At 45.6% G+C, this 22,009-nt stretch overlaps 1 protein-coding gene across 1 annotated transcript in view; it reads left to right on the forward strand.

The window, feature by feature from the left end:
- ITPR1 (inositol 1,4,5-trisphosphate receptor type 1) overlaps positions 1-22,009 on the forward strand; it is a 1,533,308-nt gene that overhangs the window by 944,415 nt on the left and 566,884 nt on the right. The window contains exon 36 of the mRNA XM_078661662.1: positions 14,806-14,954. Coding sequence (XP_078517788.1) covers positions 14,806-14,954 — 149 coding nt within the window. The remainder of the gene's footprint in view (positions 1-14,805; positions 14,955-22,009) is intronic.

The following is a 22,009-nucleotide window of genomic DNA, read 5'->3' on the forward strand; positions in this document are numbered from 1 at the left end:
TCACACCTGACCCCTTCTCGGAAGCTCTTTCATCAGTGATGTTCTAGACATAGTGCAGTTTCAGGCTTATCCTCCTGAACGGCAGGATATTCAGGCTATGATACAGATATTTCAGCCTCTATCCTGTATTTCAGTAAAACCATCTGGGAGAGGAGGAGATCAGAGGACTCTGGCAGAATACGGTATCCACATGAACCTGTTGGCGCTCCAAGCAATCTGACGGGCACTGACAGCCTTTCTACCCTCTATCAAGGGAAGGTTAGTGCAGGTTTTCACGGACACCACCACTGCCTTGTGGTAATGCAACAAACAGAGCGGGTGGGGTCGTTGTCCCTTTATCTAGAAGCCCTACATCTGTGGACATGGATGTGGTTCAACTTCTGGCAGGCTCTCTGAACGCCAGAGTGGACAAACTCAACCTAGGATGCCTAGCGGATCAGGAATGGCGTCTCCACCTGGAGGTGCTGCAGGGTCTTTCAGCAGGTGGGAGAGCTGTGGTTAGATCTGTTAACCACCGCCAAGAATGCACAATGTTAGCTGTTATGCACGCTGGAATTTCCAAGGCAGCTCATGCTCTGAGATGCTTTTAGTCTCAAGTGGAGCTCCGGCCTCCTATATGCCTTACCACCCATACCACACCTGCCTCAAGAAGTTTGGGAACAACTGGTCCCAAGTCATGCTTGTGGTTTCGGACTGGGCTCTGGGAGTCTAAGCTGTTGAGCTTGGCCATCTGTCCTCGGATCAGACTGCGTGCTTCGGGAGAATTTTCTGTCACAGCTGCAGGGCAGGTGCGCCACCTGAATTTGTCAACGCTACGCTTTTGTGACTGGAGATTAAGCAGCGACAGTTGAGAGCTTTCGACTTTCCGCCCTTCCACCTGAGGTCTCTAATGTTAATTGGCAGCTGTGTGTCCCGCCACAAGACATTATACGCAGGCCATTGGAACAAGTTTGTGGCATGGTGTACAACCCACATACCCATTCTTGCTACTCTGACCGGATTTATTAGGTACACACACACCAGTGTTCAGTGCTCTCTGTAGCTCTGGACTCTCGGTGTGTTTCTTTTAGCAACTTTTCAGTTTTTAAGGCATTTAGAGCATGAAACAGAAAAGATACAATACCTCACATCGCAGACAAGAATGAGAACAACATGATCCAATGGGATTACTTAAGAAGGAAACCAGCACTAGCAAAGCTAATAGGCCTCTCCTTTAATCCAGAAAGAAACTGAAGTCAGTGTGATGGGGTAGCGCCTATATAGGCACCGTACATGCCGCTTCCAGCGCGGACAATGCTGCAACGAAAAGCTGAACTATGTCACCTACTGGCGAGCAGGGGTACTGCTCACAAAAAAACTTCTTGATCCAGTCTGACACCTGGGGATAATTCCAAGGTAAGGAATCTGTGGTAAGATAGTCTCCACCAGATAAGGAGTTACCGTATGTAAGTAACTCCTCTCATCCGTGTTGCTTCCCCTTGCCCTCTATATTGCACCCTTCATCCGTGCCACTTCTGCCCCCTTTGTATTGCTTCACCCATTTTATTGATACCTTCGCCAAAAAAGAAGAATCTTTCCCACTACTTATCAATTTCTGATCGGTAAATTTAAAAAAATGACCGCTACCAAAATTAAGGAGGTGGATGTGTCCTGATTCTTTTCCTTAATTATGCAAAAAAAAAATTGTAAAGCCGATAGGTCATAAAGGGGCCAAGGCTTGTTTTCTTCTTAAGTAATCCCATTGTCTCATGTTGCTGTTATTTTTGTATATGCTGTGTGGTATATCTTTTTTGTTTCATGCTCTACGTGGCTTGAACACTGGAAATTCAAAACAGTGAATTGGATACCAGGCTTTCAATATACAAATGCTTTTCCAGTTTAACTTTATTTTATTTTAAAATCAAATCTCGATACTAATTATGAAACCTAAAACAATTCTGTTTTGTAATGCCTTGCATACACAGCAAAAGCATCTTATTCTTTTTCTATAATCTTTAAAGTAATGTTTTAAGAAGGCATATATATGCAGTCAGAGTATCCACCGGAATAGAGTTCCCGAAGTTAAGTAACTTGGTCAACAAGTAACTTGATTATCCTTTTCTTTCACTCCATTGATGTTCATGGCTTTAACATTTGTAGATGTTGGTGCTACTGGTTCTTTTAGGTAAATAGTTTGGGACTATCTGTTCCCATAGAAGGCCTTTAGAATCACTTGTTTTGTTTGGGCAGCAGTCTGAATGATTGCATCAGTACCAGCTTGTCTTTCTGTTGCACGGTTCATCAGTGAGTAACATTTAACATTGTTACTACTTATTTCCTTAAAATTGAGCCAATTGGTATACAGATCTTGCATGTCCATGTTGGTTTTGGCAGAGATGTGTGAAAATACCAACATGTCATGAAACGCCTGGTTTAATTTGCTTTGTCCTTTGTATAAAAACGAACTTGGAATGTGGATACTTGTCTGCAAAAGTTAAGCATAATGGAGATGAAAACATTGCCCTCCACCGGAACATACTTGCCTTGCCTGTTTGGCCATATAACTAGGAAACCAAAAGTATTTTATTTATACATTTCTTTTGGTAGATGTCATTCCATGTTGGTGTTTGGCTGGTTGGAGGGAGAGGGGTGTTAAACATATTTATTTCTGATACTGAGAATTTAAAATGCACATTTGTTTCTTTCATTTGTTTTGTTATCTGAAGTCTACATGTGTTAAAGTCATTGTGATGTGTGCCCCAGTGGTAATTTGCCTGGCATGAAATGGTGGCATGATGCCTTTCTGAGCTTGGCGTTCTTTTGAAAGCATGGATCTTCATCGTTGTTACAATGGGCCTAAATTGTTATCCACACTAATGTGTGGTGCCCTAAACTCATGCTTGAGTAAACCTCTGATTGTAAACTGTATATAATCTGCGCTGAAGCAGTGACAGAGCATGCCGTGAGGGGAACGGGCACCGCTTACCTGTACTTGCTCCATCCCGCTTTGCTTCCATTCCTCTGGGGCCAGTGAGAACTCATGCCGGAACAGCCGTGAGGGGAATAGCTAAGCTTTTGCCTACATTGCCCAGGAGGCCCTGCGAGGCACAGGCTCTTGACGCCGCTGGAGGGCGCCAGAGGCCCTTTTAATCGGCCCGGCCCTCCCGCAGCGCGCAGGCGTGCCCGGGCCCGTCCCGCGCCAGGAAGAGCCAGGGCAAGGCCATTTCCCTAACTTTTACAACTCGTTAGTTCAATGGTATTCTGAAGTAAAGTGTGGATCTATGCTGAGAACTGCACAATGTACTGTTTATCTCTTGTTCACATCACCTTTGCCAGTCTGAAGGACCCTCTGTTACCCCCCTTGGACTGCTAGTGGACTACCAGTGCTGATTGTTGTTTAAACAAACTATAGTTCTAGCAATAGAGGGGCGTATGGCATGGGTAAGAGCAAGTCAATGGAAGGGAGAGGAGGGGGGGTTGAGGCTGGGAATTCTTCTAACCCCTGTAAGGAAAGAAGGCAAGAAAGGCAAATAAGCATGCTGCTTCCAATTGTGTCCGTGATTGCATTGATAGCCTTGTAGAAGAGTGTGAGGTAATTTTAACCACTGCAAATAACACCCATGCAGCTGGGGCTACACCTCAACAGAATGCAGGTGGGTTGGGGTTGGAATGTGAGGGTATTGTCTCCCCCGCTATTCCCGCTATGTTTCTCCCAAAGCAGAAAGGCTCAAATGGAAGTCAATATATGACTAGGGGGATTTCCTGGAAACAAATTGCTTAACCCGCGAGGAGCCTGTTGTTCTGGCTGAAGGGAGCCAGTTGTTGCAGAACTCGTTGAAGCCCATTCCTCGCCGGACCCGCTTCGCGGGTCCCGCAGCGCGGCTCCGAGTATCTGTGTGTCCTGACTTTTCCTGTTCAAGGGGCATTTTCCTGACCGGCAGGGCTGCGAGCATTTGCGGGGACTCCGTGGACCAGGAGCCCCTGCGCGCCCTAGGACCAGCTGGGCTGCTCTCCCTGCCGGCCCCGCCCACCCGCTGATTGCTGATAAGCTCACCTCACCGGCTTATCGGAGGATTTCCTGGAAACAAACTGCTTAACCCGCGAGGAGCCTGTTCTGGCTGAAGGGAGCCAGTTGTTGCAGAACTCGTTGAAGCCCATTCCTCGCCGGACCCGCTTCGCGGGTCCCGCAGCGCGGCTCCGAGTATCTGTGTGTCCTGACTTTTCCTGTTCAAGGGGCATTTTCCTGACCGGCAGGGCTGCGAGCATTCGCGGGGACTCCGTGGACCAGGAGCCCCTGCGCGCCCTAGGACCAGCTGGGCTGCTCTCCCTGCCGGCCCCGCCCACCCGCTGTCCCTCAGGACTGCCTCATTAGGCAGATACATTCCCCGCGGCGCGGGAGCGCGCGGGAGGGCGCCGGGAGAAGCCCGGGACAAGGGCGGGACCGTCTGTGGCCGTCCGGGGCTGGACGAGGTTGGGTTGGGCTAGGAGTCCTGGTTTGTTTTACACCCTGTATAACCCCACTCCACCTAGTTACACTTAGAGGTCCACTCATTAGTATTAACACCATCTCTTTAAACATGCCATTAAGATCTGGTAAACAGCGCCTTGTGCACATACAAACCTCCAAGGGTGTTGTCTCAGGTCCCCTCGATGCATTTATCTCTAGAGCAACGGGAATTTTAGAAAAAGAAATAGAACAGGCAGAACATAGACTGTCCCTGGACTTAGTTACTGGGAAGCGCTCCTCTATAGGTGCCCTGGCCCATGTAAAAAGTCCCATAACGAATGCAGCGTTCAACTGTATTTCAACCTTAGAATCAGAAGTCATAGTTCACGCTGATGGGGATGGTGCTAGAACACACACGGCCAATGTAAATATGGATTTGAACTCTGATTCCAACCTGTCTAGCTTAGAAGCTGATAGTAATGATTTTGAGGACGACGTGAGTAGCACGGGCGGTTCCCCTCTACCAAAGGCCCCTATCTCACTCAGTGTGCCAGCTCCGCAACAAGTCATTATTAATCAGACCTCACGGAAAAGAAAACATGCCTCAAGTCCACAGGGTGACAAGGAACAAAAACATCTTAAAATAGATCATGCTAACAGTGCTAGTCACTCCCCCTTACAGATCAACCCCGCACCACCTGTAGTATACTGCCCCTCACTAGCTCATACTGGGTCCTCAAATCCTTGTCCAACATGCCTTAGCAGTGACGAGGTCTTGTTAGCCAAAATGGAAACAATGTTTCAAACTTTATTGCTCCCGGTCCTTGAATTAACAAGGATATTGTCTGCTAAAATCGATGTCCTGGAAGCGGCTGCTAACATTAATATGGACCTTCTGAATAAACTTACATCTTCCAGTTCTAGGACAGGGGGTCCCAATCCCGGAGGGAGTGCTAACCAAAAAGGTGGGATAGTTTCAACACTACCCGTAGGGTCATCAAACAACCATAACATCAAGAAGTCAAATCCGGGGGCAAAATCGGCAGCATCGACATCGCTTATTGCCAGTAGAGCAAATAGCCAAGTAACATCGAAAGCCAAAAACCCTCTGGCACCCAACAACGTGCCAGTAAAACAACATATAGCGAATGGCCCGTCACAACAAACCAACAACACCACAGCGCCAACACCATTCTTGGGTAAAGAGAAGAAAACCCCCCACCCTGACAGACATCTCAGGTCAGCCAAAAGCAACACACAACACCCCCTGAGAGTTAATTTACCCCCAGAAGCGGCGCAATATACCATCGTCCTAACCGGGGTAACCCCCTTAAGAGAGGGCACTAAAGAGTCACATGGGGACCTACGGAACAAGGTCACCTTTTGGCTTAACAAACATCGACCACTCCCCCCATCATCCCCTACCGAAATCCTTTATGTAAGGAGAGTTGACTGGGTAGGAAAGGGGGATAAAGATCTGGAAGGGGATTGTATTTTGATTTCCTTTAGAGACCCATGGGTGGTGGAAAAAATCCAGAGGAAAGCTAGATTCGCCCGTGTAGGTGACATTCAGACCCTGCATCTTGGTTATTTTTACCCTCACTTACGTCATAATCATCCAATGGACCCCAATCACTGGAACTTTCGTGGGGGGAGGCCTCGAGAGCATCTAATCCCCCACCCCCCTTATTACCCCCCACTTTTTAACCATTTCGAGGCACTGTCAGACTTGGAATGGGTTGACTGACTATGTATACCGTCCCTGTCACCAACCCGTGTTACAAGGATCGGGGAAGGAACGCCCATTCCATCTAGTTCCACCTTGGACCCCATAAGGGTGCAACAGTCCTCGCCCCATAACAGTTTTAGATTTCAGGGGGAACAAACGGGGGAGGAGATCCCCGTTTCTAACGAAGAAGAAACTAGGCCAGTAAGGGTAATCCCATCGAGTCTCCCTCCCCCCCCGACAGCTAGTAATATTCCAGAGGTCTCGGACATGTTATCCTCTTACATGGTGTCATGGAATGTTGCTGGAGTAAAGACACGTCTGGTTTCTGAGGACTGGTCGGAGTTTATAGGTAACTATCAGGTCGTGCTCCTGCAAGAAACTTGGGCCACTGCCCCGTTTTTTATGGCTGGTTATGTAAATTTCTTTAAACCTGCAATAAAAGGCCCAAAAGGACGGGCGTCAGGGGGGTTGTCAATATGGGTTAAACAGGCCTGGTGCTATTCTGTTTCTGAAATTTTCGTGGACAACCCTGATATATTGGCCATAAGGTTGAGTAAAGCAGGGGGGCAGGACATGCTTATTATTAACATGTATTCTAGAGGCCTCCCAGGTGGACGATGTCCCAAGCTGATAGGTGCTCTAGATACTCTACTATCAGGTTGGAACAAAGGGTCTTTCATAATGTTAGCAGGAGACATCAATTGTACCATTGAGCCACTGTATCTGCCTGAGGATAACTGGGGGTTTGCAGAAGATGCGACCTGGAAAATTCCGGATCTTTCAAACAAAAATCAAGCCAAAGTAACGGAGGCTGCCTTGAATTGGTCTGCTTTTTGCCTCTCTTGGGGTCTAAGGGCGGTAAACGGTCGCACCAAATCGGATTATGGAGCCAATTTCACCTTCGATAATGGTGTTAGAAAGAGTCGTATCGACTATATTTTCCTAAATATGGAACATTGGTGCCTAATCATTGATATGGAAATTGTTACGCGCCCTGAAAGCGACCACAACCCACTGTCCCTAACAATCAAAATGCAGGATCAATTAAGCCTAGTTGAACCTGTCCCAAGGGGCCAGGGGGTTGTAACCGTATCAAATGACCGGAGGAGACTGAAATGGTCAATCATATCAAACGATGTATTACTACAGGCTAATATAGAAAAGGTGGTGATGAACGCATTAGACAACCTGAGGTCTCTTGACGCTGAAAGGGGTAATATCTTTCTAGATAAGACTATGGACATACACGATAAATGTTTCACTGAGCTTAACAATCTCCTCTCCAAACCATGTAAGCCAAATGCTGGGATTCAAACTGCTTTAAGAGCCAAATGGTATAATAGAGAGTGTAGAGAGGCTCACAGCCATTTAATCAAGAAAGTCAAATCTAGAGAACTAAGTGAAGTAAAGGCGGCCAGGCAAAGGTACAAAAGAGTGCAATGGGAAGCGAAGACGGAATGGGAGGATGATTTCTGGGCGGACCTCTTGGACGCCAGTAAATCAAACAACCAGACCAAATTCTGGGACATTGTTAGATGTGGAAAGGATGGTGACTTCCGTATACCATCTAACCATGTACCCCCGGAAGATTGGATAAATCATTACTCCACCCAATTTTGCCAAGAGGTGGTCGATCCAACGATCTCATTGAACCTGCAACAAATTATATCTACTGGCAACCGGATTATGATCTTCACCGAAAGGGAAACAGAAATTGCTCTAGGTTTAACGAAGCGGGGGAAGGCCCCAGGACTGGATGAAATTCCAGCAGACCTTTTTAAAGCAAATACAGGCCTTTGGGTACCCTTTTTAACACACATAGCAAATGCTATAGCAAGAGGTGCCCGCATCCCAAAGACTTGGAAGGGGGCGGAGATTCTCCCAATACATAAAAAGGGTGACAGATCAAACCCAGGGAACTACCGCCCGATTAGTCTAATTGATTGCTTTCAGAAGGTATTTGCTCGCATTCTCCTGGCAAGGGTACATGGGTGGATGGAATTAGAGGGAATACTGTCCCCATTACAGGCGGGATTCAGATATGGCACAAGCACCATTGACCAGGTTTTACGGCTTTGCATGATCTTCTGGAAGGTCGTCTTACTTGGTGGGGGCACCATCTTCGCCGCTTTCATAGACTTGAAATCAGCTTTTGATTTGGTGCCGAGGGGAAAACTATGGCAGGTATTGAGGGACCTTGGTATGCCGGGGGATTTGGTCGAAATGATCATCAGACTACATGAAGACAATTTTGCGAGGGTAAGATGGGGGGCTAAAGGGCAAACTACAGACGCATTTCCGGTCTCACGAGGAGTACGCCAGGGGTGTGTTCTTGCCCCTACCCTCTTTCTACTTTATATAGACCAGGTAGTCAAATTCTTTAGGTTGATCAACACCGACGCACCATCCCTGGCGGGAACGAAATTCCCAATGTTGATTTTCGCCGATGATACCCTCCTCTTGTCTAAGACCAGGGGAGGGTTACAGCAGGCTCTAAATCATTTTGAGGAATTCTGTAACAAAAATGGTCTCCAAATCAATGTGGGGAAAACCAAGTTTATGGTTTTTTCCAGGAAAAAACCTATACGTAGTAGCGTTCAACTAAACGGGGTCAACCTGGAACAAGTCGACAAAATGACGTACTTGGGGGTCACCTTGGATTCTCGTCTGTCCTGGAATCCACAAATAGAGACCCAACAACTAAAACTCGCCCAAATGACTGGATGTCTTTTGCGCGAGCAAAAGAAAACTATTACTAAAAGGGTTGCCCCTGCCCTTCAAATTTATGATGTCAAAATTAACACAGCTACACTCTATGGGGCAGAGCTCTGGGGCTTTAAGGACCTTACAAGTTTATATAGAATACAGTGCAGATTCCTACGTAATTTGGTGGGGCTGCCCCAATCAACCCCACTGATCCCACTCTGTCACGATATGGGCTGTCCACCAATAACCGACACGGCCAGATTCAGAGTAGTGTCACTGTGGAGGCGCCTATGGACATCCGAGGATTTGGTACTTTTCGCCAAGGAGCTAGCTGAGGTGAAAGCTATGGGGGGTTCGGAACGCATCCCTTGGCTTCGCTCAGTGTAAACTAGCCTGTGCGACATGGGGCTTAGTCATCTATGGGTTTCCCCAGGCATCAACAACTTTCCCTCAAAAAAGGAATTTAAGTGTTTATTCTGGGCCTCAATCTGCCTGTCCCTGGCCCAAGCTTCCAGTTCGGTGAATCTGACGGGTCGTTTTCTAAGTTTTAAACTGGACTCTGCCCGTGAAACATACTGGGACCTTATCACTAGGCCACTGGACAAAAAGTTATATCACCAATTTCGGGTGGGGTCCTTACCCCTGAATTCCTTTACCTCCTCCTGGGATAAATCCTTTTCCAATTTATGTATATTTTGTCCAGGTTGTAAGGAAACTGAGGGTCATTTTCTGTTTGCTTGTCCCCAATATAGTGTACCCCGATCCAAATGGTTAAATCCCATTTTTAAACACCTGTCCTGTAGGAAAGCCTCGGAAGCTATACGGGCCCTAAGAACAAACACCTCTAATTTAACTGTGATATGTTTCGCTAAGTTTTTAGGGTGGGCGTGGGCTATAAGAGCTAGAAGGATCGCAACTGTCCCCCGACCATAATATATTATGTGCAAATCATTTTCCTAATGTATTAGCTGTTTCTACTTTGCTGATGAATTTTACTGAATGTCTGGTTTTTCGAATATATAGTTTAATAATGTCTTAACTAAGGGATATTTTGTCTCATTCTATTATATTCTCATAATATACAGATATATCTTGTTCTTAACGACTTTGTAAAATTGTGGAGATTTTCTTGAATTGTTTTTGTTTGTTGTGTCTAATCTGTCTTTTATGATTTTATTATCGAAATAAAGACATTAAAACCTGAACCTGACTAGGGGGACCCTACTTCCAACAAAAAAGTATTATAACGGTATTGACAACTCCCTGCTAGCTAATGGCAGCCAGTTTTTAACATGTGTGCCAATAGTCCCTTGCACCAATAGATTTTCTGTTTTGGCGAATGTGCATAGTGAGAGCTCCATGCCACAAACGTCGCAACCAATTGGAACAGTAATGGATGCCGTTTTAAATCATCCACCAATTCATGTCTCAGATTACCAAACTCAATATACTGGTACGGGCAGAAACGACCCACAAGATATTCAAGACCTAATTAATTTAGTATCTCTTCTGAGGGACGAGATAGTCTATGAAGACCCTGATTCTAAATGTATCTGCTATGGTAGGGCCTGTACCTAACGGTGGTGCGCGCACTCTGCTAAACTCTAGTGTAAGTGATGCCAATCCTTTTCCTTTGAAAACTGGTAGTAGCATGGCAAACCCATTGGTTATCGGAAAGACGGTGGGTGGTGTAAAGTCCCCTCCTCCTATAGTGAGGTGGCTAAGACAAGAAAACCCATGTCTCCCCCAAATTCCCAAAACAAACAATATGCTCCATAAATAGTTTAGTCATTCAGGCGAAGGTAGCTGAGAAGGAGCGTTTTAGTTGACAATAGGTGGGGCACCTCCTCCAAGGCCACTTATGAAGATAAACTTCCAATTAGAAGGGAGGGTGTGAAAATAAGTGGTCAACATAGTTAATATGATCTATATGACTAATGTTCCTAAGTTAGCTGCAGCAAGAAAGTATGAGAGTGCTGACTCCCTGACTAATGAAGCTATCCATTGGCTGCGTTATGTCAGGGGGTGCCGATCTGTAATCAGGGATGACATTACTAAGGCGAGCAGGTTAACTTTGTCCTCAGAGCAATATGATTGTATTGAATTGACATTACGGTCAGAGACAATGGCTGAGAATTTATTTGCTCTTGAGTTCAGAACCAGCCCCACAGTACATGCGTGTATTCAGTTAAGGAAGACTCCACCACCTCCTCAAGTTCATTCCCTCTTGGGGCAGAGGCCATCCTTAGGGTAGTACTGGAAGCGATGGGCTGGAAAGCATTGATTGACTTCCTGGTATACATGCTCAAAGTCTTGCCAGTCTTATTGTTGGGAATCTTGGGAGGTGAGACACTGCCGGTTACATTCCTGACAAAAGACTTCTGTCTAGTGATGGTGTGGAGGACCAAACTGGTAATGTTGTTAATGCCAGCAATACCCCGGAAATGAAACATCTGCAAGGGTTAGGAATCTGTCTGGTTAATTGCTTGCCTGCTAGTGCCGATAGCTCGCAGGCGGATAGCATTATTATCTCTAGTGGTTCCATTCAGGGGAGGTCTTCAAATGTAATACAATCAAATGATCTCTCTAATCCTGGACAAAAGAGCCAGCCCAGGACAACTCTTCTAAGTGAAGGAAATAACTTACTACACATAGGCCACAACCTTATGGGGGGCTCACTTATCTCATGGAATGTAGCAGGTCTAGGTGCCAAAACACTATTACCGGAATGGCTGACATTCATTAGTGAATTTGATGTCTGTGTTTTCCAAGAGGCTTGGTTGCCCGAACCACACTTTTGCCCGGGTTACTTATTTTTTTTGTACCTGCAATTAAAGGCGCCAAAGGACGCACAATGGGTGGCCTAACCGTATGGGTGCGCCAAGCATTGGCTCTGACCATCAAAGACTTGTCCTCAAAGAGTAATGACATCCAGGCAATAAGACTGTATCTGGGTCCTTTAGGTCTTCTGGACATTTATAATGTCTATGTGAGGGGTGTTCGGGGAGGGGGGGCGTAAGTCTCAAGTTATAGCGGCTTTGGATTCCCTCCTCGAGCTTCACTCAATAGACAGTAGTGTGATCATTGCAGGTGATTTAAATTCAACTTTTGAGCCACTGGCTACTCCCGATTGGCATCTTACTGATGATGATAGCCTATGGGGGTTGCCAAAACTGGAACTCAACCCCGTTAAAAAATGGACAGATATCACTGACCTCCAGGTGGACTGATGCAAGCAAGATTAACTGCCCGGCTTATGGGAGACACAAGGAAACAGTTGCCCACCTGCTCTTCGCCTGCCCTGTATATGCTACCCTAGGCGAGTTTGGCTTAACCCAATGTGCAAATTACTGGGCACAAATTGAAGTGCTGAAGCAGAAATAGCCTGGTTGCCTTGGGTATGCAAACGTTGTGGGAAAACCCTGTAGAAGCCTCATTCCCATCTAAAAATATCTTAAAGGAGAAATACTGGGAACAGACTGCTTATAATGTTTGGAGCAGCACTGATTCATCTACCATGGCGGGGATTTTTCTAGAGATAAAATTTACTCCCAAACTTGCATCCTATTGGGATACTATCACCAAGCCTAGGGATAGGAAGCTCTATTTTCAGCTTAGGGCAGGATCATTACCCCTGAAGTCACTGACTTCCAGGTGGACTTATGCCAGCAACATTAACTGCCCGGCTTGTGGAAGACGCAAGGAAACAGTTGCCCATCTGCTCTTCGCCTGCCCTGTATATGCTACCCGTAGGCGAGTTTGGCTTACCCCAATGTGCAAATTACTGGGCACAAATAGAAGTGCTGAAGCAGAAAGGCTTATACGCACCAGTACTCTGCCATTTATTTCAATAGCGGTAGCCAAATACTTAAGGTTAGTGTGGGTGTTACGGCAGAATTCAAATTTGGGGTAATCTCTTGTGAATAGCAATTCTAATTTATTTAGTTTGACCATGAAGTATGATTGAATACTAGAATTTGTCTTCATCTCATTTTGTTATTGAAAATGAGTTTTAACCAACTGTTACTAGCTCAAATTAATTTCTATTTCTTCCATTTGCTCAGATTGTATATTTTTTAATCTAATTCTTTTAAATATGTAACTTACTTTTTAAATCCTGTATGTTTCAAAGAGGTTTGTCTTCTACTTTTAGGAGTATATCTCGAATAAAGCTATTTTGGATTTTGGATAATCTGCGCTTGTGGTGCTAGGATTTAACCTTGTAAAGTTCTATTGGAATTAGCTTGTTCATTTGTATGAACTAGTCTAACCTACACCTAGATTTTAGGTGTATGTGCAATGGTTGTGACTTTCTCTCTAGGGATTTTCTTTTTTGAGTAGTACAGTGTTTTTCCAAGTTAAACCGTGTTACAATATGTCCGAAACCTTTACATTTTTTCAAATAAAGTGCCACTTGTGCTTGCTGCATGGCATTCCTACGCAGTCAAAAAATATTGTGTTCGACTTAATATGCTGAACCCATACTTGTAGGGTGAGTCCACAGCATTTCAGTGCTCCGAAAGACCAGTTACACAGTTACCAAGTGATTTTAATCCTGAGCAGCTTGTTGCCTACTTTGAATAGTGATGCAATGTGGGAAACACTAGTTCGACCATTCATGCTCCAGATTGGGATGAATACTAATATTGAAAAACTACATGAATGAGCGAGCTAGCATGAACTATGGTGTCTCAGGAGTACTTAAACATTTATGCACCTGCATCTAAGATTGTGCAGATCTTGAACCAAACTTTCTGGGTGTGAGGGCTCCTACGTGCCCAACATCCCTTGCGGGTGTTCACCAGCCTCTAAGAAGTTAGCTCCGCTCTGATAACTAGAATGGTTTATTGAAAACTAACAGCTCAACCCTACTTTTAACTGTAATAGTTACCTATGTTTTAAGTAACTTTTGTTCTTAAAATTAAACAACTGACTGGGTATTGAAGTTGAAGATTTACTGACCTTATGTTACTTACAACCTTTACCACATCATGTCACAATCTAAAAATCTAGAGATTTGAGTGCTCAAAGAGCCTTGCTATGCCAGTGATAAACATTAGTTGCACAAAATACTTCTCAGTAGACCGTGGTTGCCACAGGTCTCAAAAAGGTCTCAATCATCCGTTAAAATGCTATCTTAAAACTACACTTCTGAATATGGCAATACTTCATTTGTGGTGGTAATGGTGGTCGATAAAACTTTTTGAAAAAGTGAATTTGATTTTGATACTTGGATTGAAATTATTGCATATGGAGCGGTCATACCGTTACCATGACCCAGAATTATTTGACGGTTTGTTTTATCCTCAGTTCCTCTGTGAAAGTGTTAAATTCATGCATGCTTCAATTCATTTTATTAATTTTGTTTTTATACTTGAAAAGTTATTTACAAAATGCAATAAAATGTAGGAAAGCAGGAGATTGCTTTTTGTTTTGAAGGGGTATTTGCTTATTTGTGATGATTTCAGCTGACCAGCTTGCTCATGTGTTGAAACAGTAGCCATTTAGAAGAAGTTAGTTATTGATGAACCACAAACAGAACTTTTTCTGATTGAGCTTCTTTTGAGAGTGTGATTTTGATTGATATTCAACTGCTGTGTTTTAAGATTATAATTGTTGAAGTTAGACCACACACGTATATGCTTCTTTTCGGGGGTGAAAAAAGTTTGAGTGGCTGTATTATAAGCAGTTGGGGGTGCTTAAAGTGTATTATACAAATCATAGGGGACATATGTTATTGCGTCCTATTAAGTAACTGGCAATGTTGTATGTGTTTAGGTAGGATTTAGTTCAATATCCTGTCCTAGAGATCCTAATGTCAGTTTGCTTGTACATAGTCTACTTCCTTTAAACTAATTCCTCTCATGAGCTCTATTTTATGCCATTAGTTGGTTATGCCCTATTTAGCCCACTACTACTTACATCTTTACTATTTTTTTTATAGGATATTGTGTCTGCCTTGGAAGACCGGTTGCGCCCCTTAGTCCAGGCAGAGTTGTCTGTGTTGGTGGATGTCCTACACCGGCCTGAGCTTCTCTTTCCCGAGCACACTGATTCCAGGAGAAAATGTGAAAGTGGAGGGTTCATATGCAAGTGAGTAAAGTTTTGGGACAAAGCAAATTATCGTTGATATTCTTGTTTTTCTTGACTTGTAAAGTTTGAGGTGGTCCGTGCTGTTTGAGAGACTGAGTAATTTACTTTTCTGATGGATACATCTACCAGTTGATTCCTCACCTTGTGAATATCCCTTGCGCCAGCAGCATTCGGAAATTTCGGTAGCTCTCCAGGCCGACGAGGACGATGTCACAGAAGCATGGTTCCGCTGACGTCACTGGTGCGAGGCCAAGCAGTTCATGACGAAGATGAGGAAGGGGAAGGGGAAGAGGTCGAAGAAGGTCGAGGTCCAGGTCGAGTTCGAAGTCGACGTTGGGTCAAGCTTCAAAATCAAAGAAGCATAGGAAGAGGCACGGCTCTTAACGCCATTCAGATAAGGACACGGCTTCAAAATAGACTTCTCCAGCTCCTCTGCGTCGTAAGGACTGTGTCTCTCCTTCTCCCTCTGGCTCGAATCAGAGTTCTCCTGTTCGGCTTCGCCTGCAGCCTCTCCGGAGCATTCTCTGACGCCGGCTCCGTCTCTGACGCTGGTCGAAGGGGCTCCAGTTCCTGATGAGTCGTCGACTCCATTGGCTCCACCGTCGGCACCGCTTGGCCTGAGTCCGGTAATGCCTCAGCCAGAGCCTATACCAGGCGCGAACTCCCTTTCCCTGGCCCGGGTCAAGATCCATCACATTACTTGAGTGCAATGTATGGAGCCTTTGCAAGAGCTATGTAATCTGGGGCCTTTAATCTGGGGGTTCCTCAGGCTTATGCTCAGGCTCCCTTTATGCCATTTCTTCCAGCGGCCTCATCCTGGCATTTCCCGGTGCCGAGGACGTCGACGCGTTACCTTCATCTCCGGTGCCGTCAGTTCGGCCTTGTTCGACTCAGGCTGCACCTACGGATCCGTGTTAGATGCCGGCTCCGTATAGGTCGTGTGGCTCCACCGACGCCAGTTCCGAAGATAAGATCCAGGCCGGAGGCACAGAGTATTTTGGAGGAGCAGCGTATCGTGCAGCGGAAGAAATGGAGGAAGGTGAGCTTCAAGAGTCAGAGGACTTATTTGAAGATTTGAGGGTGGCAAGTGGCCTTGATATGTCCCCAGAATGGGAGCTTTCTCCTCCTACAGATGCTCCTTCTAAGGATGTGGCTCCTTACCACACAGTGTTATGGAAGGCACCGGAGCTTTTAGATCTACAGCTTCCAACAGCTGAATTCAAATCTAATATTTTAACGGAGGTTCTTCATTCTCCCTCCACTGTAATATAGCCTTTACTGCCTTTTAATGATGCCATCACTGAGCCTGTTATGGAGGTTTGGTGTAAACCCTTTTTGGCTCTAGCAGTATCAACATATGTTGCTAGTAGGTACAGGGCAGCTCCAGGTGATCTGGACTTCCTGACATCTCATCCTTCTCCTGAGAGCCTGATGGTTCAAGCTGCCTGTTCGAAGAAGTCTTCTGGGGCCTTTCCTCAAGTCCCTGGTAATACTCGAAGAAGCTTGACCAGTCAGCTAAAAAGGTGTTCTCCTCAGCAAGTATGGCGTTGAAGTCCACAAATGCCACCTGTCTTTAGGGCCATTACATTCACGCTCTAATGGACTCTGCAAAACAGCTTACTCCTAAATTGTCTGAGGAGGACAGACAGAAATTTAACGAGGTTTTGTCGGACACTCAAGCAGCTGCGTGTCGTTATTCAGAATGCCTTGGACACTGCGGAATCTGTTGCCAGGATTATGGGTTCTTCAGTTGCCACAAGGAGAAGTGTTTGGCTCAAGTCGTTGGAGTTCTCTCTTGATGTGCAGGCAACCCTTGACCTTCCTTTTCATGGTTCTGGGCTGTTTGGGAAGAAAGCAGATGCAGCCTTAGAAAGATTCAAGGACAGCAAGGCTACAGCTAAGTCTCTGGGCCCACAGGCGCAGCCTAGAGGTTCCTCTTACAGAAGGTAAAGAGGTTTTGGAAGGTTGTCCTTTCGGACCTACAGGCAGCCTCAGCAGCAGCAAAATACCCTGTATACAGGGTCAAGAACAGAGGTCGTCCACGAGGTAGTCAGCTCTCCTCCTCCTCCTCCTCCTCTTCCTCTACCTCCCCCCCTCTTGCCACAGCAAAGCAGCCCTAGATCCAACATTCTGGTTCATCTAGGTCCTGTGGGGGTCGGCTTACCCATTTTCTACAAGATTGGGAATCGGTCACTACTGACCTTTGGGTTCTAAATCTTGTGGAAAATTAGTATGCTTTTCCCTTTAGGGAATTCTTTCCAAATTACCCTCCTTGCCAAGGGGCATGTTCGGAGGACCACCTTCTGCAGGAGTAAGTCCTTGCAGTAGTAAGAAAAGGTGAAATAGAGGTGGTTCCGGAGCAGGAAAGGGGTCAGGGATGCTACTCCCGGTATTTCCTGATTCCCAAGAAGGATGGCAGGTTACGTCCAATCCTGGATCTCAGGATCTTGAATCTTTTTCTCAAGCAGGAGAAGTTCAATATGCTCAGCCTAGCGCAGGTTCTTAAGGCGCTGCAACAGTAAGACTGGATGTTGTCGATCGACTTTTCCATATCCTGATCCTGAAGTTGGACAGGAAGTATCTGCCGTTTTACGGTAGGGTTGCAATATCATCAGTTTGCGGTTCTCCCATTTGGACTTAATACGGCACCTCGAATCTTCACCAAGGTGATGGCAGTGTTGGCGGCCCATCTCAGGAGGTCGGGGATTCCAATTTTCCCCTATCTGGATGACTGGCTGATCAGAGTCGCTAGAAAAGGTGCTTCATCTGCAGGTTACAACTCAGCTGTTGTACAAATTGGGTTTCTCGATAAATGTGCCCAAGTGTCACCTGGTGTCCTCTCAGCGCAACCTGTTCATAGGGGCGGTACTGGACACTACTGTGTCGAGCATTCCCACCTCCACAAGGGATTCTCAAAATTCAGGAAATGATTCCCTTGCTTTACAATGGAGAAGTCTTTCCAGTCCTGAAGGTCCTTCGCGTGCTCGGTCTGTTTGCTTCCTGCATTCTGTTGGTCAACCATGCACGCTGGCACATGAAGGGCGCTCCAGTGGTGCCTCCGCAGGCAGTGGTATCAGCACAACGGAGATCTCGGAGTCTGTGAGGATCTCCAGAGAAGCTGCAGTGGATCTGTCTTGGTGGAGCGCTGAGGGCAATCTGTCTCAAGGAAAGCCCTTCCCTCTACCTCCATCGGTGGCCACAATGATAAGGTATGCATCCACCTTAGGGTGGGGTGCTCATCTGGGGGACCTGGAGATCAAGGGTCTTTGGTCTCCAGAGGAAAGGTTGCTTCACATCAACCTTCCAGAGTTACGGGCGATACGTTTGGTGCTCAAGGCCTTCCTTCCCTTCGCGGTCAGTTGGTTCAAGTCCTGGCGGACAACCCTACCGCGATGTGGTATGTCAACAAGCAGGGAGAAGTCGGGCGCATTGTCTCTGCAGAGAGGCTCTGCGTCTTTGGTCCTGGGTTCAGGACCATCTGATTTGTCTGATGGCAAATCATCTGGCCGGAGTTCTGAACGTGCGTGCAGACAGTCTCAGTCGGCAGTTCTCTGCCGACCATGAGTGGAGGAGGCTTCATCCGGAGGTGGTTCATCACGACTTTCAGACTTGGGGAACTCCTCGGGTGGACCTGTTTGCCACTCACGAGAATGCTCACTGCCCGTCATTCTGCAGTCTCCAGTATCCGATGCAGGGAGCTTTGGGGGACGCGTTTCAGTTGAGTTGGGGTTCACAACTCCTTTACATGTTTCCTCCCATACCCTTGATTCCTCTGGTTCTGAGAAAGATTCGCCAAGACCGAGCCAAAGTAATTTTGATCGCTCCGGATTGGCCAAGGAATCGGCCTCAAGCCTCAAGGTGCCACCGGATGTTAAAGCGTGGTTTCTTAAACTCTCCACACGGTATCTGTGGTGATTCTTCATTTTTCACTGCACCATGAAGGATCGGTTTCAGAATTCACCTATGTTGGGGTTTTGATTTCTTTTCTCTGCTTGTCTTTAGAAATATGTACTATTCTGCATAGGAATTCTCACCGCTTTCTAGTCATGCTAGGACTCTTATGTCGCCATACATGCTCACTTCCCTTGAATCCAACAGAATTTGACTGACAGGCCTAGAAAATGCTAAGTTGTAAGATGCCTTTCTCAAGGCGGAGTTTGTTTCCAACCGCATCAGAGGTCTTGTCCTCCTTTGCTGTTATTATGGCTAAAGTGGTAGAGGTGCAGGACATTTTTCTCACCACACCAGAAACGAGAACTAATGTCTTCATAGAGATCTTGTCTTTTGCCACTCGGAAGCCCCTTCACAATCTGCTACTAAATACTATTGTGACCTTACGGCCAAGACACTTCTGCCTGTGAGCTGACAAATGCAACACATTGTTTATAGACATCCGCCTGCTCTCAGCGGAGTTCCTTGGCGCCCAACCTTTTAGTTAGTGTGGTGGCTTGCTTCTCATTGGTCAAAACTGAAAACATTGCTGTATATGCTTTCTGGTTTTGAAAAGGCTAGATGCTGCTTTAAGCTCATTTGTAATGGCATGAGAATGTCGTAGCATGGATTGAGCTCGAATTTGAATGTTTTGAATGAACCTGCACTCTCCATGGGCACAATTTTACTAATCAAAAAAACTACATAAGGTAAACTGGGTTTTCTTAATGTTCAGGAACTTTGCTAGACATGGTTTTTGATGCCAAACTTTGAGGTGCTAGCTGATGACATCCACGTGAACTTCAAGCAGGAATATGGCTATTGCTTGAACTCTTCTCCTCATCATCCCAAGAACTTTCCAGCTGTAACCATGGAAGTTCTGAGAACATAATGTGCATCTTTGGCTGCCTCCATAGTTGCCTCTTTCTTAATAGCAGCAATTCTTCAGGTCTCTAATCAAGGTAGAACTGGCTAAAGTACCTCACCATGTGCTCCCACACCACCTCACCGAAATGCAGGCAGCCTCCACCATTGAGCTTAGGAATTGGTTGGGGTCATAGTAGTACTGTCTGGCCTCATATTGTGGAAGCTATTTTCTCTACACGCCATCCTTACAAAAAAATTGTTTAGTCAAGATTTTTGTGGTGCATTGTACCATGTGCCAAAGAGATTTTATGTTTAAGGCACAGTTGTCCGATTTCTTGCAGTTGGTGCTCTCTTCACCCGAACTTGCTATGTCTGTGCTCTAGGCAATGTAAAAGGTTTCCTACAAGTTAATCATCTTTTTATATTTAATATCAGTCTTCATTAAACAAAACTGAAATTATGGGGATTTAGGTCTGACCCATACTTTACTCATCAGTTCATCTCGTTTTAATAGGATCTAAATTCGTCCTCACTTTTCATGAGAGTACCCGTTGAGCCAATGCTCTACTGCTCACCGACACTTTTTACTTTAAAGAGTCTTCTGTATTGCCCTTGATGATTGATCTGCAGACCTTTTGGCTCATTCTCAATTTACCTTGCTCTTTCAGGACAAGTTGGTACTTTGGAGGTTTGCCTCCTTTCACCCCTTATTGGTTACCCATTGTATGTTGGCTATTCCATCATTTTGCTTATGTTAGTCTCTTCTACTCAAACCAAGGAGTAGGAGAGTGTTCATTGCTTGGACCCAGGGTGAGCTTTGAGTTTTTACATTGACAGAACTAGGGACCATCATGTTTATTGATTGTTCTATGTCTGTCACAAGAAGGTCAAAGCAGTTAAGAAAAGAACTACATCTGCTGAACAGTTTTTTAAAACACATTGCCCTATGCACAAAAGAGCAGATAAATGGCGTATGGGTGCATTCCACCAGGGCTCACTTTGTGTCTTCCAGTGGTGCTCCTATTTGGATATTTGCCCAGCTGCCACCTAGGCTTTGGTCCATACCTTGGGAGGTGCTACTGGCTGGAGTCTCATTTCTTCTGGGAAGGTTATTTCGAAAGGTCCAATTTGTGTGCAGCTCTCCTCAGTTTACCACATTGTGGTACAGATTCAGAACGTAAGGAACCTGCTGGCAACTAAGTATGCATTAGAAAAATAAGTTACTTAACTATGGTAACTTTATCAGGGAGCACACTCTCAATCCACAGATTTCTCATCCAGTGTGTGCTTCCATGTTCTGAGTGGGCAAGGTGATTGTTAGTAAGGTTGCAAGTTAGTTTTGCTGCTGTGTACACTGCCATCTGTCAGTCATTATGTTGCCCTCATCTCCACCTCGGAGTGTGTGGTAACTGAGTGTTGAGTGACACTTTACATGGCTCTGATATCCTGTCTGGAGGTGGTGCTGGAGCTTTGGCTAGAACGGTCACCTGCTGTGCGTCTGGGGAGCTATTGCCAGTTATTCTAATTCATTCTTGCCCCTGAGCAGTTTCAGAAGGTAAAGTATTGACAGGATAGTTGCCATCCGTAGCTCTGCCACCATGCAGCCACTTTGCTCCCCTGAAAAAGGTTGCTCTGGGAACATGTGATTGCCAGTTCAGATGGAGGTACCAAGGAATAGGTGTCCACGGCAAGCTGGAATTGTCTTGTAAACTTGTTCTAGTTAATGGCAAGTTTAAAAATGACTATGGTTCACAATGTTCAAGCCTCAGAGACTTTCTTTAGGAGGGTCTTGTTCTGGGAACAATCAAAGGTTATATGGTTTAAATCAGCTGGTTATTCGAAAAAGGGTCCTTGGCATGATGAACATGGTAACTGAGCGTTCTGTAAAGGTCCAAATGTGGAAACACCTCTTTAAAAAGTGAGTGGTTAAACAACGAAAGCAATAGAACTTGAGCTAAATCTAAAACCATGGTTAAAAAAGCTTTGCGTGCAACCCAACCCTAGCTCACTAAAAACGTGGAGTATGGTTGCTCACTCTAAAGGTAGCAGAGACGACTACTAACAATTTGTAACTTGGTGTTTTCTATACATGTGCTCGCATGGATCCCTATCGGAAGCAACAGAACCAAATTGCAGTGTTAAATGAGGGAAAATAAATGCAGATTGGGGGCAGTGGAGGAAATCGGGATTTCTAACCATTCAAGAAAGCACTTCGCTAGAAGCCCCTTAAACAGAGAACCTTGCACCGGATAGCACTG

This window comes from Lissotriton helveticus, chromosome 9 (assembly GCF_964261635.1).
Source record: "Lissotriton helveticus chromosome 9, aLisHel1.1, whole genome shotgun sequence".
NCBI lineage: Eukaryota > Metazoa > Chordata > Amphibia > Caudata > Salamandridae > Lissotriton > Lissotriton helveticus.